The 20,339-nt window shown below is 39.8% G+C and overlaps 1 protein-coding gene across 3 annotated transcripts in view; it reads right to left on the reverse strand.

Moving 5' to 3' along the window:
- LOC124789396 (set1/Ash2 histone methyltransferase complex subunit ASH2-like) overlaps positions 1-18,918 on the reverse strand; it is a 126,769-nt gene extending 107,851 nt beyond the window's left edge. Inside the window, exon 1 of one of the 3 annotated variants that reach the window (XM_047256735.1) lies at positions 18,803-18,918. In XM_047256735.1, the coding sequence (XP_047112691.1) occupies positions 18,803-18,825 (23 nt within the window). In that variant the 5' untranslated portion in view covers positions 18,826-18,918. Of the gene's footprint in view, positions 1-18,203; positions 18,298-18,412; positions 18,740-18,802 lie in introns of those variants that run through there. The other 2 variants (XM_047256744.1, XM_047256752.1) reach the window with 2 other exon arrangements.
- Positions 18,919-20,339: the final 1,421 nt, after the last annotated feature.

Here is a 20,339-nt window from a genome sequence, read left to right on the forward strand (position 1 = left end):
ATTCTCTGCTGCAAAGTGTGACTTGGCAGATGTTACTGTGCTTGCCCATCCCCACTGACCACCCTGCTTGCCATCATGGTTGACCCCAGCCATGCGGCCATTGGCACTTTCCTGCAGCAACATGCCAGCAAAACCTGCAGCTGCTCTCTTTCTTCTCCAGCAAACTCTCTGCCGCTCAACAATGCCTGAGTTAAAATAACAGACAGCTCCTCATCATCAACACAGCAATCAAATACTTTCGGCCATTGGTGGAAGCCCATCACTCCATGGTCTTCACCAACCACAAGCATATCACACTTTTGCCATCACAAAACACTCTGACCAGTGCTCCTCACATTAATTCCGGCAGCTGATGTTTACTACTGACACATGTCACATCACCGGAATTCACAACATCGTCATCGTTGTTGACTGCCTCAGCTGCACCTGTCCCATTTCCTCTTCCCTGAACTACAATGTACTTAGCATCACTCAGGAGCATGACCCAGAACTCCCTTGCCTTCGCATGGATGCCACTGCTGGATTCCACCTTCAACATACATCAGGTTCCAGCTCAAACAGCAGTATCTAGTGAAATGTGTCCACTGGCTCACTGCACCCATTCATCCCGCTGCCTTTCGTAAAGCCACATATGAGCAGCCTGGCACACACTAGCATGTGCACGTCCACCACTCTGGTGATGCAGCATTTTGTGTGGCCAGGTATTCAGAGGGCTGCAGAACCTGGCCCCGCATCTTCCTTGCCTGCCAGCATGCCAAAGTCAGCTGCAACATATGTGTGCCCATCACTGCCTTCCCAGTCAGCCACTGACCTTGTTTACAGCCAGCCGCTCCCCCATGTTGGGTGGCTTCCTTGAGCATGCCGACCTGCCCACAGATGACGTCCTGCCTGAATTCATCACTGGTTTGTAAGTCTGCTGTTCACCCCTCCCTACTGCCACTGCATATGCATGACATTCATTCACAGTGACCTTGCCTCATAAGCCCACATTATGCTGCACATCAATGCTCACCAGCTCCCGCTTTGCCCACACTACTCCAATCACCAACCGGTCCTGAAGTAGGACTCCAAGACATTTACTGTGCATCTCCACAGCAACCCTACCAGCATTTACATTCATAGGCTGAAGCCCGGCTATATACTGCCCGATCCGTCACAACTCAACCGAAATGTCATGTTTGTCAATGCCCCACAGGTGCAGGCCCATGATGATGCCAGCCTTGTCTCATACATCAAGTCAAGAGCCTCTGCCACTGATGCCACCGAGACATCCATCTATCACAACATGGCCAGGGACACTGCAGAAAACCAACCTTGCAACACTGGTGCCACCTCTGACCCACCAGCCATTGACAATGCAGGCATCAGTATCCACAATGCCAAATACACTTATATGCCTGCTCCTCCATCTACCCTGTAGCCTACACCTGATGCAACAACTCCACCTCTGCCACCGTTAGCATCTGATTGCGCCACCGATGCTGCATCGCCACCCCCACCTCTCCCACATCAGTATTATTTCACATGCTCAGTGCATATCTACCATCACTTGCCCTCACACTGGAGACACTGGGATCATATGCTTGCAGTACCCAGCATGTGCATTTTCAGCTGTCAAACATGGCCAACTAGCTGTTAGCCTGTATTCACAGCCACCTGGCAATGCCAACGCAACCCTGTCTCTGTTGTCCCGCAGTGGCGCAAACGTGCCCAGTGCCTGCTCACAGCTGTGTGCACGGCACTGGACACAGCCCCAAGCCAAACATGTTTGGTGTAACCCCGCCCTTTGTGCCACCAACTTATTCATCGCTCACGTTTGTCACATGCACCACACTGGAACTCGCTACCAAACAGTCAGCCAGTACTCCTGAAAGCCAGTCACCCTGCCCACCTCACATGTGGTGCTCCAACATCCAGCATTCACCTCCATCGCATGACCAGCACCTGCAGCATTGACACCACCGGCCACTGCCTCACCACTGGAAGACTACAAGACACCAATTCATTGATACCAGCTTTCATCACTGCCACCTCACTCATCACCTGCACTCTGCTCTCAGGAGGGGGGCATAGGGGGACGGGGTAGGGACTGTGTGGCAGCCCTTAGTTGCACATCAGTCCCAGCATCCCAAGCAATCCTAGATCACTACAGCCGGCTGTTAAGGCATGGAGGTTATTTTTCACACGCTGACTTCCGCCACAAACTGTTGATTCTGCCATGGGACCAGATACCTGGATACTACAGTCAGTGGCTACGGTTCAAAGAAGGTAGCTTCAGTTCTGGTAAGGCATCCACCAGTCTAGCTTCACACAGTCCAGCTCTTCTCTTCGTGGTGTCAGCAGTGGTTCAGTCCCACACCCGCATCGTCATGGACACATCACGTGGCAAGGCGCTTGATATTGATACACTTGCCATTAAGTTTAAAGGTTCTCGAGTGCCACACCATCTCCACGCTCATTATGGAGCCCAGTGAGTAGCTGAAAGTTTGCATCGAAAACATTCCCGGCATGCGTTTCGTACACACATGGGTACTGTCTGAGTCTGCCCGTCACCGCTGTTAAAGTGTGTGTGATAGGTGTGTTGCTTTTGTTCTTGATCTTGCCATCAATATTTCTCACAAGAGACATTCATCCTGCATCTCATGCCAGAAGAAATTCAGTGTTTCACTGGTGGATACCTTGAGTCAAAGTAGCAACTTTATGAAGTGACCCCTACTCTTACCATGCGCTCCTATATTTAGCGTTATAAAATTTAGCCAGTGACTTTCTCCAAGGACCGTTAATTTTTGAGACTAATTCATGTTCTTTTTGTGTAGCAGTTCAGTGCTCAAATAGAAGTATTGTTATTTCTAAATGCATGTGAAACTGTTTTTTATACAGCTCCTATCATGCTGCACCCCACTACATGACATTCAGTTTAGTAAATTAGGTAGGACAACAGTCCCACATTACCTTTATATGTTTGTGAAAATGTAACTGCCAATGGACAAGAGTCATAGAATGACACCATATTTGTTAGAGTTTAAAAAAACAAAAAAAAAAAAAAAAAAAAAAAAACACAAAAAAAAACTTAGCAGCAATAAATGATCAATGTAAAGGCTATCTCAGTGAGGCCAACATATTGCTTGCGAATCAATGACCTGCATTCTAATCATACAAAAACTATAAATATTATCTTCAGCTCAAGTATTAGAGATGATGGGAATGTCTGAGCTTCTACTAAGCTTCTTGGGGTTCATCCTGACTCAAAATTAGGATAGAAAACTCACACCAAATAAAGATGTACAAAGTTGGCATGCTTAACACTTTTATTAAGTAAACTTAGGTCATGCATTAGTACCTACCTGTTACTCAATGTATATAATTACTTTTTTCAATCAACTAACCAACTATTTAACATACAGAGTTTTCTCATAGAAGAAAAAAATCTTACTTTGTAAAAAGTTGCAATCAGATGCATCTGTGGAGTCAAAGGTAATAAATGAGTCTTGCAGAGCATAGTTCAAAAGACTAAAAATACCAAAAGCTACATATAAAGGAAAAACAAAACAACCATAAACTGGGTCACTGAATTCATCAACATGATGCAACGCAAAACAGCAAATTGATATCCCCACTGTGACTTAAAACACCACAAGACAGATAAACATCTTGGGTTTAAAGTTATTTTAACAGGGTGCCAGCAGAAACATGGGGTGTATCACGCTGTGTGTTGAGAAACCATACACAAAAGTGAATTGGATATAAGGCATTTTATTCAATAGAGAAATTCAAAAGGTATTCTGAAAATGATCTTAAAGTACTGATGTCATTTCATTTAAACTGTGCATGTCTGGGTGTAGGTAATGAATATGTCATTTGTAGGATGTGTATAACAGCAAACAGAAACTACGGATATTTTACAGAAAGTGTGCAGCAGCTGCAGTACAATATCTGATTCCAATGTTGTGATAATAACAGCAGGAACAAATGATCTCACAACAGCTAGGACTTAATGAATGGTTTAATAAACACACTATCCAGCATTACAAAAAAAGTGCTTGTAGTTGGTGTTCCAATCAGCTATTTCTATGTTTTGCTGCTTTGCGATGTTGACTTCATGATGGACAGGGGTCTCGGCAGACTTAATAACCATTCTATGCTCTGGAATTTGTAAATTTTCTTGTGGAAACATTCTAATTGGAGATGTCTCTTGCTGAAATTTTCTTGTTGAAACATTCTTGTTGGTCATTTCTCTCGTTGGAACTGTTGGTGGTGCCTCATCTCATTACACTTTTGAGCTGGCTGAGAACAATAATTTGTTGTTATATGTTCTTGATGGTGCAACAAATTGTGTTTACATTGCCAATATTGAAATTTGTTGGTGTGGCTTGTTGGTACAGGGGTGCCATTCAAATTTATGCATTACCCCATAAACATTGCTATAATGTCACGCGACGAAGCGGCCCGCATGTTTAAGTAAGGGTGTGACTCAGGCCTGCAGGTCACCAAAGATCACCCATGTCTGATTCAAAGAATGGATTGCCATGTTGCAAGGTCTCACTCAGAGTTGTAAATTCAAGTGTGTAAACCAGCACTGCAATCTTCCATATGCCAATACAGCAGTTAGAGATATCCTTATCATTCATGCTTCACACACAGGATTGCATAATGATCTTATTAGCTTAAATAATCCCACTTTAGCAGAGTGTTTATTGGTTATTAAAGTCTGTAAAAAGATTAAGCAAATTGAACAGGTTCTCAAACACAAAGGAATATAGGGTTTTCAGACAGAATTTCGCTGTAGCGACACACCTTTCAGTCAGAAAGGTCAAGGGTTGATAAAACCTACTATAGGTCTCGGAATAGTTCCGCTCCTCAAAATGGGGGCAGATCAAGATCCACTTGACATCAGTCTTCTACAGTTAAATCTTCTGTTCAGAGCTTAACAAAAACATGAAATGCTTATACTATTAGAAACAAGGTCATAATGGAAGGGTTTGTTTACAGAAGCAATACTGCACTGCCAAGTACAGTGCTTGATTAGGTGACACTGAATGTATGGTGGATAAGTTTGCATCTAATGTTGATGATTTTGAAAATAAGGTTTACAGTAATCTTTCTCAAGGTGATAAAGTAATATTTGGAGATGTTGAGCTAAATCAACACAGCATTCAATTTTAATTTGACACTGGCTCCTCAACGACTACCATAAACAGTGTTACAGGTACCGCCAAACGGGGTGATTTTGGACAAAGGGGCGAATTCGGACAGTATGGCTTATTTGTTCTTTGCCACTGCATAGAAACAAAGAGTTACTTATTTTAACATCCGTGCGCCAGTTATTTTAAGCGCAAGATTGCATATATCTATTTCCACAACTTTTATTTTGCATCAATTGTTTCCCTAGGTGAATAATTGATGAACAGTCTCAGTGTTAAAAATCCATGCATTATCATAAAGTGGAAACTTTCGATTGTTGCGCCGAGTGGGATGTTACTGTAACCACAATTGTCGATGGGCTCAGTAGCTAACAGCATTGAGACAACTTCTGTACAAGTTTGTCAAGTTTCTTGTCGAAGGTTATAAAATAATGACGGTTTTTGTAAAACTGTGTACTGTGTGGAGTGATTTTGGACAATGCCAAGAACATATAAGAGCAGGAGAGGTGCTACAGGACGGTGTAATTATGACCCGAAACTTTTAGATAAAGCTGTTCATGATATTCACAGTGGTAAATTATCGTACAGAAAAGCATGAGATTTGTATGGTATACCTAAATCAATCCTACAAAATAAATTGCAGAAAGCACATCCTAAATAAATGGGAGGGCAGCCAGTGCTAAATAAAGAAGAAGAAGAAGAAATGTTGAAGCGAGGTATCTTGAAGGCTGCACATTGGGGATTTCAGACAATGCCAAGAACGTATAAGAGCAGGAGAAGTGCTACAGTATGGTATAATTATGACCCGGAACTTTTAGATAAAGCTGTTCGTGATATTCACAGGATTGGGGATTCCCTTCACTAAATTGGATATTAGATATTTACTTAAAGGCTACCTTGATAAATCTGGCTGAAAAGAGAAGAAATTTCATAATAATTTGCCAGGAGAAGAATGGGTGCAAATCACCCCAATCCATGGGGTGACTTCGGACACTTTATTTAACTGCCTTAGATAAATATACCTACACATACACATTCTGGTTCTGGAATATTTTATTTGTTACTCATATACCATACCACTTCCATAAAAATAAATTTAATCTAACAATATATACAAAAGTTACAATCAAAATAACGACAAAACCAGTTTGACGGTACTTTTGTTGGTGCTCCACAGTTATAAAACTGTCATGGTGAGCTAACAAATTATAGCGAGCAGAAAATTCAAATCAAAGAACATAATTTGATGAGTGTCAAGTATAAAAAGTGAATGCCCTGCATCAAGTAACAAAATCACATACCATGGCTAACCTCATGGACTGATCTTTTCCAGCAGCTGCGTTTCACATTTCAAGATCTTGGCAAACACATCCAGGTCACAATGAGAATGTGGTCAGTGCACCACTGTACTCTTCTTTGTCTTGGCCTGAGGTAACAGAGCCTTGGAGTCAGTTCCACCTCCGTTACATCAGACTCTTTGTGAGCATAAAATGACTCATTCTTGTGAACACCTACACCAGCTATCCCTATATAGTCAGAATGTACATTATTGGGACATCTCAAAAGTCCACACTATGGAAAAGATTTTCACCACAGAGGGTCTCCCTACAGCAATCATTACGCATGACCCATGGGATAGAGCACCTCTGCAGCTTGCTGTTCCAATCAGAGCCGAACGGGATCCCTAAACGCTTCATTTGGATGGAGCAAATGAAGAAACTCAGTGCTGACTACTGATTGGAGGACACTTTACTATTGTTTCTTTATTTCTTCTTACAGCAGTTCAACCCACTAGCATGCATCTCCAGAGGAGATGTTATACAGTCAAATGAAGAGGACCTTTCTGTCTCTCAGGGTACCCAACAGGGCAACACCATCACCTGAAGATAGGACAACAGCCATCGGCAGGGTGAGGTCAATGCCTAGGCCTCATATTCAGAAGTACAGTTGTAGGAAAGAAGGAACGGTGGCTGAGGACAATGGTTTGTCATTGGGCAACACCACATACACCATATTGATGGCAGATGAAGACACAGTGGAAACATCTTGATCAACTATGACTGCATGTTGATAAATGTCTTCCTTCCAAGAGTATAGTCAAGTTTTGGTTCTAGGTGTGGGCAATGCATCTGCTCTGGAAGGGGAATATGGAGCTCCAGTACTGCAGGAGCCTACCGACGCCAATTACCACTTGTCACCTGGGTGACTGGACACAGACCCCAGCAGAGTCAGCACAGAGGCCAGGACGGAGGTGTACTTCATCCACCGCACCACAGAAGAGGATTAGAGTCTCTATTTTTGGCGGGAGGGGAGGGGGGGGGAGGAAAGGGAGAAGTGTTGCATCCCACATTGTTACCCCTGCCAGGTAGTCCACCCCTCTGACGTAGCAGCATGTCAGCATGTACATATCAAGAAAATGCCAAGAACAGTGAGGATTTCAGTGGTTGTTCCCAGATGACACCACTGGAGACTGCTCTATTTAGCCTCATCCCGTCACGTGCGCCAATTACGCACAACAGTGGCATCACCCCGTTTGCAGAGACAATGACCGGAGAACATGTTATTGCCTGCAGCACTAGTCTATTGTGCAGATTCAGTACAGTAAGCCATGTGGGTCCGCCCCTCGTGGTCTCGCAGTAGCGTTCTCGCTTCCCGAGCACGGGGTCCCGGGTTCGATTCCCGGCGGGGTCAGGAATTTTTCCTGCCTCGAGATGACTGGGTGTTATTGTGTCGTCTTCATCATTATCATTCATCCCCATTACGGTCGGAGGAAGGCAATGGCAAACCACCTCCACTAGGACCTTGCCTAGTAAGGCGGCGCGGTTCTCCCGAGTCGCTCCCCTACGCTCTGTAAAAGAAGTATGGGACTCATCATCATCATCATCATCAAGCCATGTGGCTTTATAATTCACGACCCAGTGAGCTACACAGGCTGAAACTCACATTAGCTCACATTAGCAACTGGCCTGGAGTCTACTGCTGACAACGTTTGAGACCACCACAACTGGACAGTTTTTTTTATTTCTGTGAGTGGCTGTCCATTATGGAACTTAAGTTTCAGCCTGGATAAATTCATTAATGTTTTATATGAACTGGATGCACGTCTGAGCGAGTGTTGCAATAAACAAATGATTACATACTTGTTCTAATTATTTGTGTGTAGCAGTGTTGCAGAAGGCATACAACAAATCCCAATACTCCTGCCCAAAAGTAAAGAAATAACTCTACTGTATACTGTGAGAATGAGCAGTCAACCACAAATACACTTGCAGACACTGATTAGACTTGAAATATGTAAATGTTCTATGCATTACAGAACACTGCCTGAAATCAGACCAAATTTGCTTAAATAACATACCTAACTATACACTAGCATCCCCTCATTGCAGGAAAAGTGAGGAGGTGGAGGTGTTGACATATTTACGTAAAAAAATCTGTAAAATATAAAAATTTTGACCAGTTTGCTTACCTAAATAAAAAATAAGGATTTGAGCTATGTGCCATCAGAATTTTTGACACAAATATAATTATGGCTTGTTTTTATTGTTACCCAATGGGTAATGTAAATATCTTTCTCAAAATCTTTCAATACTCCTAAGAAAACTTCTCCCAAAAAAAAGAAAAAAAAGGATGTGCACTAATTTTTCATGGGAACTTTAATGTTGATTTTTAAACTTCAGGTCAGGTGGGAGAATCTACATTGTATCTCACAGGCTCACTCTGTCTGAAAGCTACTATGACCTTCTCCTAAAGATGCAAAAAACCATACCAAAACAACTCTAGATAAGACATTTACAAACTGTTTCCATCAGCCTATATAACATGTGGGTACAGGCTACAGTGACCTCTGCGCCCGAGTCCTGTACATTGCAAATGTCCTCCTTTCAAGCTGCAACAAAAGACACATAGCTGAAGTAAGACATTACTACAGCAAATATATGAAAACCTTCAACAATTTCCTAGCATCAGAGAAATGGTACGAAATATAAGAAGCTGATTATACAGACATAAAAATGGAGTCCTCCTTAAATAAACTTCTCTTGTACTTCAATATTGCTTTTACTCTCAATCTGAAACATGTTAAATCAAAAGAATCTAAAAGGAAGGCACAGATAACAACTGACAAAGATTTCCTGCAAAAGGTTGGGAGATTGCTGAAGTGCTTAAAAAAATAACAATCACTCCCCCCCAAAGGTAAATATGTTAAGGAATTTGTCAAACTTCGTTAAAAAGTTATAGCATAAACCAAGAGAATAGCTAATGACAACTTCTCAAACAAAGAGAATGCAGTGACAACAACAACAAGGATAAAAACAAAGCAAAGGCCTATTGAAACACAACTGTGATTTGCAGCAACTCCAGAGTCACTAATCCACAAGGAATTGCAAATATATCCAACAACTACTGTGGAAGTACTGTAAAGAAACTACCACAAAGTATTAAAAAACCCACAGACAATACACAAAATAAAATAAAAATTTCTATAGCCTCCACGTTCTTCTGGGAAACCACTGTTGGTGAAATTATATTAAGACAAACCTTAAGAGCAAACACTATTTGAAATCAATGACGTCTCACATTTTATCATTAAGAACTACATAAACACAATAGCTGTCCGCAGCTCGTGGTCGTGCGGTAGTGTTCTCGCTTCCCACGCCCAGGTTCCTGGGTTCGATTCCTGGCGGGGTCAGGGATTTTCTCTGCCTCGTGATGACTGGGTGTTGTGTGATGTCCTTAGATTAGTTAGGTTTAAGTAGTTCTAAGTTCTAGGGGACTGATGACCATAGATGTTAAGTCCCATAGTGCTCAGAGCCATTTAGCCAAACACAATAGCTGCCCCACTCTATTGTGTACAGTATATCTTTGTGACAGGCGCATTGCCTGATTGTAAAAGTTATCCCAGTCTTTAAGAAAGGTAAAAAATAATGTGGAAAATTACACACCCATATAATTTTATTCATGTTTGGTATACTTCTGTAGAGATTAGTTAATCACAGAGTAATTAATTTTGTGTAAAGAACAAAATTCTCTATGTTGCTCAGCATGGTTTCAAGAAGAATAAATCCATGACAACTGCTACATATAAGTAGTTGGGCTCTTCCTAGATTTGTCGAAGGCATTTGATTTCATAGGCAACAAAATTATACTAGACAAACTGCAGTCCTATGGCATCAGAGGCATCCCTGTGAACTGATTCAGCTCTTACCTGGCAAACAGAAAACAGTAATAATGAAACACAAAGACCAAGAATACAATCTGAAGTCACTGCTCTGATTATTGAGCTATGGCATAAGACATGCCCCAAAGTTCAATACTTGGACCAATTCTGTTCCTTTTGTACGTAAACAACTTACCGTTCAACTTCAGTGCCACTAGCAGTACATTATTTGCAGATGGTATCAGTTACCATCCTTGGCATTAGAAATGGCCTTAGGCTCCAAGAGACCATAACTGAGAGTATATGTAAGTTGAATGATTAATTTGAAAGAAATAACCTGACAGTCAGCACAAAGAAAACCAGCTTCCCGACCTTTCATCTGAGTACTACGAAGTTTATTTCTTGTATGAACACGTGTGGCTGTGAAACATCCTATGTTAGAAACAAGATTTTTAGTCCTATGGACCACAGATAACTTAAAATAACTGAATAAAGTGTGCTATGCCTTATGCATCCTTGTGTGCTGCACACGCCAAGAGACTGTTCACTATGCACAGCTTCATAGAGTAACACAGTATGGTATCATATTCCGGGGAAACTCCCCATATAGGTTAGATATTCTCCTCATTTGGAAGAGTAAGATGAGAGTTATGAACAATACAAAACCAACTGACAGTACAGACCTTTGTACCAAAAAGCATTCATGTTACCTTTTGGTAGCCTCTACATACACTAAGGTGACATGTCATAGTATAGCTATATGCAGATATACATATGGCAGCAGTATCACATACACAAGGGCAGTGCATTGGCACAGTTGTCATTTATACTCAGGTGATTCAAGTGAAAAGGTTTCCCACATGATTGTGGCCACACAACGGGAATTAGCACACTTTGAACACGGAATGTTTGTTGGAGCATGTTCCCAAACAACAGTGGCATTTTTATGTATGACAATGTACCATGTCCCCAGGCCACAACTGTTCGCAACTGGTTTGAATAACATTCTGGACAATTCAAGTGAATGATTTGTCCGCCCAGATCACCCGACATGAATGTCATTGAATATGTATGACAGTACAGGACATAATCAAGAGGTCAGTGGCAACATTTTCGCAATTATAGATGGCTATAGACAGCATGGCTCAGTATTTCTGCAGGGGACTTCCATCGACTTTTTGAGTCCATGCTACAGCTAGTTGCCATACTATGCCATGTAAAATGAGGTCCAACAAGATATTAGGAAGTGTCCCATGACTTTTGCCCCATCAGTGCATTAGAAATGTGTAAGTTTGTAAAAACTATCAGTGCAAAATTCAGCAAAAATGTGAATTTCCATGATCATGGTACAAGACAGATAATGAAACTCCAAGTTAAAGGATGTGTACAACTCTCTCAAAAATCTCATCGTTTAAACAAGTCTTTCAACTTTGCAACTCCCTGTGTTATAAATCACAAATATGAAGCCTCTTTCTGTCTTTAACAGGAATCTGACAACCTTCTTGCCTGATCGTTATTTTTACATTGGATCTGAATTTTTTATCCGTATGTGTGTAAATCAATATGAAATCATAATGTATGGAAAGTACTGGTTGAGAACAATGAATTATTTAGGAATAAAAGAGCTGACTCACTGAAATAGAAGTGCTTGTCAATAGGTACACAAACAAAAGGCACAGAGCTTGGCCAACTTTCAGAATGCACTTCCATTTTCAAGCTTGTAGGAAAAACATGCACACAAAGACACACACATTCACTCACATGCATATGTCTGTCTCCCTCCACTGTGCTCAGTCAACTGCCAGCTCTTTCCTGCCCCACGGTGAGTGTACTGGGGTGAGGTAGGTGGGTGGAGTGCTGTTGTGTGAGGTGAGGGATGTTTGTGTATCTATCAATGACACAGCACTTTTGTTTTTGGTTAATTGTCTTACATATGAAATAAATTGGTGGAATGAATGTTGTAAAAGAAATAAACCCTACTATAAAAGTGAGTGCTGAGTTCTTATTTAAAACAGAAATAAATAACTATTACATTACATCATACAATGGAAACACTAACTGTAGGCCTAGTTTTTGCGGCTTGCAAATAATGACACTTTGTGTAGTGTAAAATGTGTTAAGTAATTTAACTCTATTTTTAAGTGTTTAATCTGTGTTGCAATGGATGTTAAATGTGGGTGTTGCTGTAGAATAGTCAACCAGGGAGTGGTATGTGTAGATTGTGAATTAGAAGTCCACTGGGGTGTCTGTAACAGGGAATTGAATGGGGAACTCAACAAGGCTCTCCCATGGAACTGTAGGCTGTGCATTAAAGAAAAGAGAATAGTTGAATAGCAGGCAAAGATCTGTGCCCTTCAGGCTGAATTACATTATGCAAAATCTCAACCAGACAGACTGAAGAAGTAAAAAGATTGTGAGAACTCAGTAAAGATAGCAAGTAATGGGCAAAAGGGGGATAGTTATTTAACTTCTTCACCCACATTTGAGCTCGCAATACCTAACAAGCCTGATTTGCTCCCTGAAGCAGGAGAAGAAGAGCTTTATCCAGCTGCAGATCACAGTACAGTGCAGCAGACTTCTAGCAAAGAAACTAAATGCCGTTCAGTACCAAAAGGGAGTAAAAGAGAACAGTCTTGCTGATATATAGTAGCCACGGCAGAGCTGTAGGCCAGACTGAAATATTCTCTGCTACTTCCTCTCATGTTTTACATTAATTTTACTTGGACCTTTTAGAGTCAAATGAAACACAACACACCAATTGACAACAGGAGAAAATAATTGATTTGCAAACCCTAAATGATTCTACCTGAGTATTTCTTTCCTTCATAATTCCAATTTGTTAACAAGGAATGTGATGAGTGTGCTATGTGGACAGCCACATCTCAAGATGGTGAAGAACAACTTAGGAACAGGGTACCAAGTCACAAGTATTGTGAAGGCAAGTGCTAGTCTTGGCCAGGTGATAGAGAACATACTTAATTTGTGTAAAGATTTTGACAAAGAGGGGCAGGTTATTACAGTGAGTATAGCAGGGAACTGTCCAGTTAGAGACAGAAATTACAGCATTTGGAGTGACCTGGATGAAACAGGAGTAGTAGTGTGAATTTTGTGGAGCTCTTACAGTACCAATCCCAGGCCTAGATTAACACTGCTGTGAGCTATGTGAATACTGAGTTGAACAGGCTGCTGCTGGCTGAAATGAAATCTTATATGACTGCAATGCCTGTCACTACAATTGGGAGATGGGGTATACGAGACACGAACTATGCCCGAATACGAGAGGGGAAGGAAAGATAGGTAGGCTCTTGTAGAAAAAGGGGGGGGTGGAGGGGGGAGCACATAAAACAAAATAAGATCTCTATGGTTACTGGTGTATGTGGGGTTCTTTCTTTATATTAGAATCAGGATTTAGGCACGATGTTGTGGAAGAAGTTAAAATGACCCAAGTGCCCCACAAAATGCTTAAGAATACACAGAAAAGTAAGGTTCGCTTATTTCATCAAAATATTAGAGAACTCAGTAATAAGGCAGAACAGCTTCTACATCTACATGTGTACTCTGCAAACCACCATGAGGCGCATGGCACAGGGTACGTCCCACTGTACCATTTATTAGGGTGTCTACCTATTCCATTCACATATGGAGTGCGGGAAGAATAACTAACTGTATGCCCCTATGTGTGCAGTAATTATTCTAATCTTATCCTCACAATCCCTATGTCAGCAATAAATAGGGGACTGTAGTATATTCCTAGAGTCATCATTTAAAACCGGTTCTTGAAACTTTGTTAATTGATTTTCTCAGGATAGTTTACATCTATCTTCAAGTGTCTTCCAATTCAGTTCCTTCAGTATCTCTGAGACACTCTCCCATGGATCAGAGAAACCTGTTGCCATTCATGTTGTTCTTCCTGTGTACGTTCCATATACCCTGTTAGTTCTATTTGTTATGGGTCCCACACACTTGAGCAATATTCTAGAATCAGTCACATGAGTGATTTGCAAGCAATCTCTTTTGTAGACTGATGCACTTCCCTAGTATTCTACCAATAAACTGAAGTCTACCACCCACCGTACCCATGACTGAATTTATGTGATCATTCCATTTCATATCCATTCAAAGTGTTATACCCAGATATTTGTATGAGCTGGCTGATTCCAACACTGACTCATTGATATTATAGTCATAGGATATAGTACTACATTTTTCTCATGTTGTAAAGTGCACAATCTTACATATCTGAACATTTAAATCAAGCTGCCAATCTCTGCACCACTGTGAAATCTTATCAACTTCTTTCAGATAGTACTTCATTATAGATATCTGCATCGTCTGAGGGTACTATAAATATTGTTTGCAAGGTCATTAATATACAACATGAATGGTGAGGGTCCCAACACTCTTCACTGGGACACACCTGAAGTTATTGCTACATCTGACAATGACTCTCCATCCAAGACAACATGCTGTACCCTCCCTACAAAAAAGTCCTCAGTCCAGTCATATATTTCACTTGATAATCCATATTATCATACTTTTGACAATAAGCACTGGTGTGGTACTGAGTCAAATTCTTTTCAAGAATCAAGACACACTGCATCTACCTAGTTGCCTTGATCCAAAGCCTTCAGTATGTCATGTGAGAAAAGTACGAGTAGGTTTTCACATGATCGATATTTTCAAAATCCGTGCTGATTGACATTGAAGAGATCATTCTGTTCAAGCTATCTCATTATGTTTGAGCTCAGAATATGTTCTAAGATTCTACAGCAAATCACTGTCAAGGATACTGGATTGCAGTTTTGTGGATTCTTTCTACTACCCCTTTTGTAGACGGGTGTGACCAGTGAGTTTTGCAAGAACTGGACAAAGTTTATTGTTCGAGGACTCTACGATAGATCATAGTTAGACAAGGGGCTTCTTGGCTTTTTGGAAAATTTAGAGCTCTGAAAAGATAGAGGTCCTGTGCATATCAGAGCATCATGTAACCAGAGTGTTAGAACAGCTGAATATAAAAGATTACAGTGTCTAGCTTCTATAGCCAGAGACTGTGGCCATGTGCATGTGTTGCATTTGTGTGAGTATGTGTGTGTATGTTGTCTATTTATGATGAATTCCTAGTTGGCCGAAAGCTCACTTTCTGACAGACTTTTTGTTGTGCCTATCTCCAACTCACCATCTCCACTATATGGCAAGTAGAAAGTTTTCTTTTCATAGTATTACTACAATCCAACCTGTATTTTCCACTGTTTGAAAGGTTACACTCTAGCATCTTTCTCAAGCAGAACTTATTCAATGGGAAAAGAAGGAATTGTTACCTATATTAAGAGAGAACACAAATTCAAAAACATCAAGGCAAGTAGATTGTGTAGTGATCAGCCATAGAGGTATGTGCTTGATAATTAATACTGAAAAATTGTTCACTTTTAATTGTAACTACACACAGATCATCACTGGAAAATTTTGAGCTTTTTATGAGGAATACAGAGTCCTCACTGTCCTATCTGTCAGACAGCAACCAGCAGTTAACAGTCTGTGCTGCTTGCAGCATACACTTTCTATGGTATTCTGATAGGAAAAACAATCTGGGAACCTTGCTTGGATCCTATAATTTGATATCAGCAATTAACTTTTGAACACTGGTAGATATAGACAGCAGGACTCTTATTGATAATGTTTTCTTTGATGAAACTCAAATAGCTGTATACCAACTGACAAATACTCTTTCTGATCATGATGCACAATTAGTTAGAGTAAATAAGATAGTGCCTTACAGTATAGATACTCCTCGAGGAAATCAGTTAAAATAATTAGACTCCAGAACAGATTTTTTTTTTTAAGAACAGGTTACAAGAGACGACCTGGGATGAAATTTGTAGTGAACCAAAGGCTGACATACAGCTAATCAAAAAGGACATTGAACAGCGGTGTAAAAAACCATGTATCACAAGAGAGATTAAAGTATTGCATGGGGAAAAAAAAAGAAGAAGAAGATGACAGAAGAGATGTCAATAACTACCGAACTGTTTCACTAGTGACATCATTTTCGAAAATTTTCGAGAGGGTGATGTATTCTAGAGTAGCATCCCACCTGAGCAACAATAATATCTTTTCTATGTTCTATCTAAGGAATTTTATTCTGCAAATCACAATAATCTCCTAGATAAATTGATGTTTTATGCAACCGTAGGTGTAACCATCCAACAGATAACATCATACTTAACTAAAATATGCAGAAAGTTGTACTTAGTAATTCAACCAATGTAATGAGGGATATTCTTGTGACTCAGGAGAAATCATGTATGAGGTTCCCAAACGCTCAATCTTAGGTCCATCACTGTTCCTTGCACGTGTAAATGATCTTTCTCCTAATATACAATAAGCAGAAAATGTTCTTTTTGTGGGCGACACTAGTATTGTAATCAATCCAAACATACATACAGCAACAGAAGGAATGGAAAACAGTGTTATTAAAAGTATAATTGACTGGTTTTGTGCAAATGGTCTCACTCTCAATTTCAGAAAGAGACAACATATTCACTTCTGCATATCTGTAAGCACTACACCAATGATAACACTAACAAATGCTGAGGAAATAATACATAGAGTGAAAACTTAAAATTTGGAGGTATCCAGATTGATGAGGATTTAAACTGGAAAAAACACGCTCTGAAATTCCTAAAACAACAACATTCATCCACATTTTCACTTATAATCACTGTAAATCCTGGGGAAAGACAAAGCAGTAAGTTGACGTACTTTGAGTATGTTCATTCAATAATGTCAAATGGAATTATGTTCTGAGGTAATTATCTTTAAGAGAGTCTTCATTGTTCAGGAACATGCTGTAAGAATAATACATGGTGCTCTCACATGGTCATCTTGTAGACATCTGTTTAAAGAGTTAGGCCTTCTGACTACTACTTCTCAGAATATTTATTTCTGCATGAAGTTTGCAGTAAATAATGTACGGCAATTAAAAGGCAACAATGATATACCAGTAGAATTACAACACCATATGAAAAAAATGACATTCAGTACTCCTCATTAAGGTTGTATTTTGCACAACATTGGGTGCACAATGCTGTAACAAAAAATTTTACTCCCATGATATAACATGTCTAACAACAGCAAAGTAAAATTTGAAACAAATTGAAACAGTTTCTCCCTGACAATTCCTCCTACTCCACAGAAAAAATTACTGTTATTATAATGCATAAAGGTGAAGGATAGAATTACTAACTCACACTTTATGTTAAAAAAGTCTGCATACAGCCACATTAACAAATTAATTTGCTATTTAAATGTAAAATGAATCATTGTAGGGCTACATCATTATGATTTCTTGTGCGAATCATCCGTGGAACATGAAACCACGCACATGTAAAAACGTTTCATTTCTACAACATCTTCAACCATGCCAACTGTGTGTTTTGATTTAAATGTGTGTATGTTGTACAAAAATGAGTCCAAGGGCAAATAAACAAATGTTATTTACGAAATTTTTTATAATTAAATTCTGCATGTACTTGTCACCGTGACTTTTGTTTGTCCAGTAAACTTCCTTTCCTATAGGTATGTTCTTGTAATATAGGACACGTCATTTTGATTACATCTAGACAATATACATATAATAGATTAAGCAGTAAAAACATACAATAGCTTACACATTATACATGTACGTATTCACGTGTGTATGCTCACTATATAACATCTACTGCATAGGTTTAGAATATGGATAAAATAAAAATAAAGTAAAAATGCGTAATTCTCTTCAGATATTATAAAAATAAATAGCATAAATTTGGTATAGTTCATAAGAAATGACGGTGCTTATTTCTAACGTGTCAATATGGCTGAGAATAAAGAAGCTTAACTAGCGCCGCTCCAAACTTTTAACTTACTGAGGTGAAATAACCGTACGACCGATTTCTCAGTAAAGTCACGTTAAGTTTTCTCGTAACGATACAGACTGTGGAAATGACATCGGTAAGCTCCTTGTAACGATTTGTTTGTTTTGATTATATCATACTAAAACGTGTCGTACCACGCCTAAAAATTACTGAAAGCACCTCTAAAAAGCATAAAAACTGAGATGTTTAAATGGTTTTACCGACGTGTCCTGCAGTACGATTTATTCTGGGCGTAAAAATGTCACTGAAAAGTTCGGAGGCTAATTCGTGTTGCATCACAATATGATACTGGTTAGGTGGAATATAATGCGACGAACTAAACGTCTGGGATCAGTTTTTAAAGGTCAAGTTTTATTTGTTGTTGATGAGGTACATGTAATTTACACCTCACAATACGTAAGGCAAGCAGTGTTCCTTTTATTAAAAATCATTTCCATTGCGAGCAGTCGCAATTTGGACACTGTGACTGCCATTCATAAAATGCAGTACTTATCACATTTTCAACATTCGCAACAATTCAACATCTATTAGCACTCAGCACTGACTACAATGACCTTAGCAAACCAGCGAAATTCTTATTTGATACTCACGCAGCCTTGTTTACGTCTTCCATTTCCAAAGCAAAATAGACACACTTCAGTGCGCCAGAGATGATGTTAACAAATTTTATTGTTCAATGTTTTATTCAGTTCTTCGATTACGACGAAATCAATGTAGTCAAATTGTCAATACATAGTATTGGCATACAGTTAGAAAACAAATGAAGAACCATACGCGAAATGAAATGTTCTCACGATCGGAAAGAAGTAAGCGCCGATAACAGTAATTGAAATGTTTTGCGCCATGTAGGCTACGAAGAAGTGAGGAGTGAATCCTAAGAACGCAACGTATTCGACAGGTACCAAAATTAGGGTTTAGCTTCACGTCGCCGAGTGGTTATAAAAGATGGATATTCTGTCCTTAAAAAAAAAAGAAACTTGGAAAATGTGGATGGGCAAATGGGGATTTGAATCCCGTTCCTCTGGAATGCTAGTAGTCCTTTGTTTTACCTGGTGCGTCACCTGATGCAACGCAACGCACTCGGTGAGTGGGCTGTGCGCACCATCGTATCTCTGGACTTATGTCAGTAAATAGTAGAAGTGGAGGGGAAGATCAAAATTCCGACTTCTCATTCGTGATTTCCGTAATTTCTCTACTATCGTTTCCCTTAAGTAGATAGGCAGTAAGTGTAGATATTAGTCCACGAACAAAATGCGTTTAGGCACAAAATGGAAAAGCATATTTATAGAGCTGTAAGGCGCACATATTATTAAAGAATTAGACATCTAATATTATTATAGAGCTAAAATAAAAATCTTGATGTTCTAGTTGAATAAACAGTCCTGTACGACCAACCACGCAATACCCATCAGACATTTTTTTTTTAAGTCTTATTGCTAACTATTTGCTGTCCACCAGAGTTAATCAGAAATTTGTGGTAAGGACTATGGGACCAAACTTCTGTGGCCATCGGTCCTTAGGCTTACGCATTACTTAAACCAACTTACGCTTAAGACAACACAATCACCCATGCCCGAGGTAGGACTCGAGCCTCCGACAGTGGGAGCCGTGCTAACCGTGATAAGACGCCTAAGACCTCACAGCTACCACTCACTGACAGAGTTAATTAAGTTACTGTTGTGGCATATATTGTTTGTCTGTTAATTTTGCCCTTTGGTGTCCAAATTTGACATAAATGTCTCTTTCAATAACATAAATTTCTTATTTCTAAATTTCTCTAAAATAAGTACTTATTTGTGGAGAATTGCAAATTTGTGTTAAAAACAGTTATTGTGTAGGTACAGTAATTCATAACTATAATACCGGTTAGTGAAATCACTCTTTCGTCTGTGCCTTGTGCATATAAGGTAAACCGTCACTTCCCTCTATCCAGTATTTTCTTTTTCGACATCATCGTTATTAATATTTACATCTATACTTTGCAAACCAGCGGGAGACGCATAGCAGAGGGTATATTGTGTTATATAGTACAAAATTTCACAAAAAACACTCTGCAGCGCTGGTATTTGATTATTTTTATTGGCGTTATGTAACTTACACTTAAACGAAATGACGGTAAATTCTCAC

The sequence above is a fragment of the Schistocerca piceifrons genome, chromosome 1, assembly GCF_021461385.2.
Source record: "Schistocerca piceifrons isolate TAMUIC-IGC-003096 chromosome 1, iqSchPice1.1, whole genome shotgun sequence".
Lineage (NCBI taxonomy): Eukaryota > Metazoa > Arthropoda > Insecta > Orthoptera > Acrididae > Schistocerca > Schistocerca piceifrons.